The 2,185-nt window shown below is 39.9% G+C and overlaps 1 protein-coding gene across 1 annotated transcript in view; it reads left to right on the plus strand.

Annotated features, from left to right (window-relative positions):
• LOC109540215 overlaps nucleotides 1-2,185 on the plus strand; it is a 49,708-nt gene that overhangs the window by 37,819 nt on the left and 9,704 nt on the right. Inside the window, exons 4-6 of the mRNA XM_019908481.2 lie at nucleotides 203-402; nucleotides 470-625; nucleotides 746-805. Coding sequence (XP_019764040.2) covers nucleotides 203-402; nucleotides 470-625; nucleotides 746-805 — 416 coding nt within the window. The remainder of the gene's footprint in view (nucleotides 1-202; nucleotides 403-469; nucleotides 626-745; nucleotides 806-2,185) is intronic.

Below are 2,185 nucleotides of genomic sequence, written 5' to 3' on the forward strand. Positions count from 1 at the left end.
TTGTATTTCCTTACATGTTTCTAGCCATCTTGTCGGCATTGTCCAATCAAAGTTTTAATGCTTCTGTTGAGTTGGTTCAGTGTCTTTTTTAAGTCGTTATTTTGAGTGTATGTATATAGCCTGTACAGTTCTCTCTTCGGCTTTATGAGTCTCAGTATAAATTTGGATTAGAACCTTGTTTTAGTGTGTTTACTGATTTCAGCCGGCCGTTGTGGAAGATCTTCGGCGATGGACCTCAGATGAAGCATTGGGCGATGTGACGGTCGGCACCAACTGCAACAGCCACATCACAGCGACTTTCAGCGATGGCGATCAAACGGACGGTGGCATCGCCTCAGATGAAGAACCCCTGGATCACAAGTTACCTTCGCCTGAAGAACAGCTTCAAATCGTCGCCTTAAGGTACCCACCTTCATCTCAGTCTAGTTAGAGAGTTGGAGATTAACCAACTGTTCCTTGCTGTGAATAGGTTCCCTGCCCAACTGGTGGCTGTAGATATATCGGGCCGGAGTTTCGACCGGATGTCCATGCAAAGACGATCGCTGATGAGTGGAGAAGTGGTTAATCAGACTGTGGATGGGGACACAGTGAGGAGGCGAGGAAGAACGAGAAGGCCCAGAAACAGGTTGGTTTGGTGGTGGTTGTGACGGGAAAGTGGAAGAAATGGGTTCTAGTTCCACTGTTTGAAGATGTTTATTTGCGCACATTATGTTTAGTGAGGTAAAGTAGCTGTTGCTTTGTCTAGGAGGAGGAACACCCTGGCGGGAACCGACCAGAAGGAGATCCAGAGCGCGATAACTGCAGGGTAAGTTCGAGTGGTTGCAGCTTCCACTAGCACCAGGAAATGAATACGAATATGGCCACTAAGAACGAAGGTTTAGGGCCGCATTGGTAGTCAGTTTCTTTGCCGACTACTAAAAGTGTATAGTGTGGATAATAATTTGGCGGATTTCCATTTCAACTCATTCAGCATGCATTTTCAGTGTGTTTTGCTTCAGATTTAATCTTGTACATTTTGTCGAACCCAGCTTTTTAACAAATCTATTCACACTAGGAACATTTCAGACACGCCACCGGTGAGGCATTGATGATGGAGTCACGAGATCAGGAGAAACCGCAATGGAGTTTTTGCATCCTCAATGCCTCACGCTTTGAGGTGTTGATTACCGTTACTTTCAACTATTCGTTACTCTGGCATAACGGTCCAGTTTTACTTATTCTAAGACTCTTCATTTCATTAGCTGCGTCAATTAGGTCTGGGTAACACTGTGTTGAGTTGCGCTTTTGAGTTGCTGCCGCTCGCTGAGTTAATGTGTTAGCTCATTGGTTAATGAGTTATAAACGTAGGGCCGCCTGGAAAGACAGAAGAAAATGTGTTTAGTAGGGCGGGAAATCTGTCCAAAGCTAAACTTATTTGAAATCAGCAGAGCAAAGAGAGAGAAATATAAATAATCCATAAAACTTCAGTTGCTTGTCGGACAATTAAACTCAGTTCAAGCTAAAACGTTTATACAGGGTTATTCACGCTAGTTTGCGGCTAAACCGTTTGATTTTTAAAAAGTATTATTTTATGAATTGTCCGACGCTTACCGAGCGCACATTTAAAAAATACTTTTGTAATGTACAGGGTGTCCCAAAGGCTCTAAAGGTATCAAAGTGGCGTATATTTAAATGGAATGTCCTGTTGTATATTATTGCATTTTTGGATTCGCTGAACAAAATAAGTGTCTGTTTTAATAAGGTTTATAATACCTAAATCTTATGTGTCAAATACTTTAGAATTATTTAAGTTATGTAAACGTAATTCGTAGTTTGGTCTAACAAGAAATCATATTTTATATCCCAATGATAATAAACTTACAATTTTATACAGGGTGTCCACAAATTTAAACTAATCAAATAAGAACTTTAAGTGGCTGTAACTTGATTAATTTAAATAGAACCCCATATTTTTTAACTTACCAGGAAGTGTAATTTTTAATTACCTATCGAATGGTATTAGGATGTTAATAGCTAAGTTTTTTCCTTTTTCAAAATACGTCAAATAGTCGTTCTGTGCACCATTTGGTGATGTTTAATTTAAGGTTCCAATGTATCTAAGTTGGCTATGCCATTTACACATGTCAAATAATTTATTTTATTTGTCAGTTTAGACTGCAAAGTCTCTTTTTGATAGCTAGAGTGG

This window comes from Dendroctonus ponderosae, unplaced genomic scaffold, assembly GCF_020466585.1.
Source record: "Dendroctonus ponderosae isolate FM_Combo_2020 unplaced genomic scaffold, Dpon_F_20191213v2 Dpon_F_20191213_7, whole genome shotgun sequence".
In the NCBI taxonomy this organism is placed as follows: domain Eukaryota; kingdom Metazoa; phylum Arthropoda; class Insecta; order Coleoptera; family Curculionidae; genus Dendroctonus; species Dendroctonus ponderosae.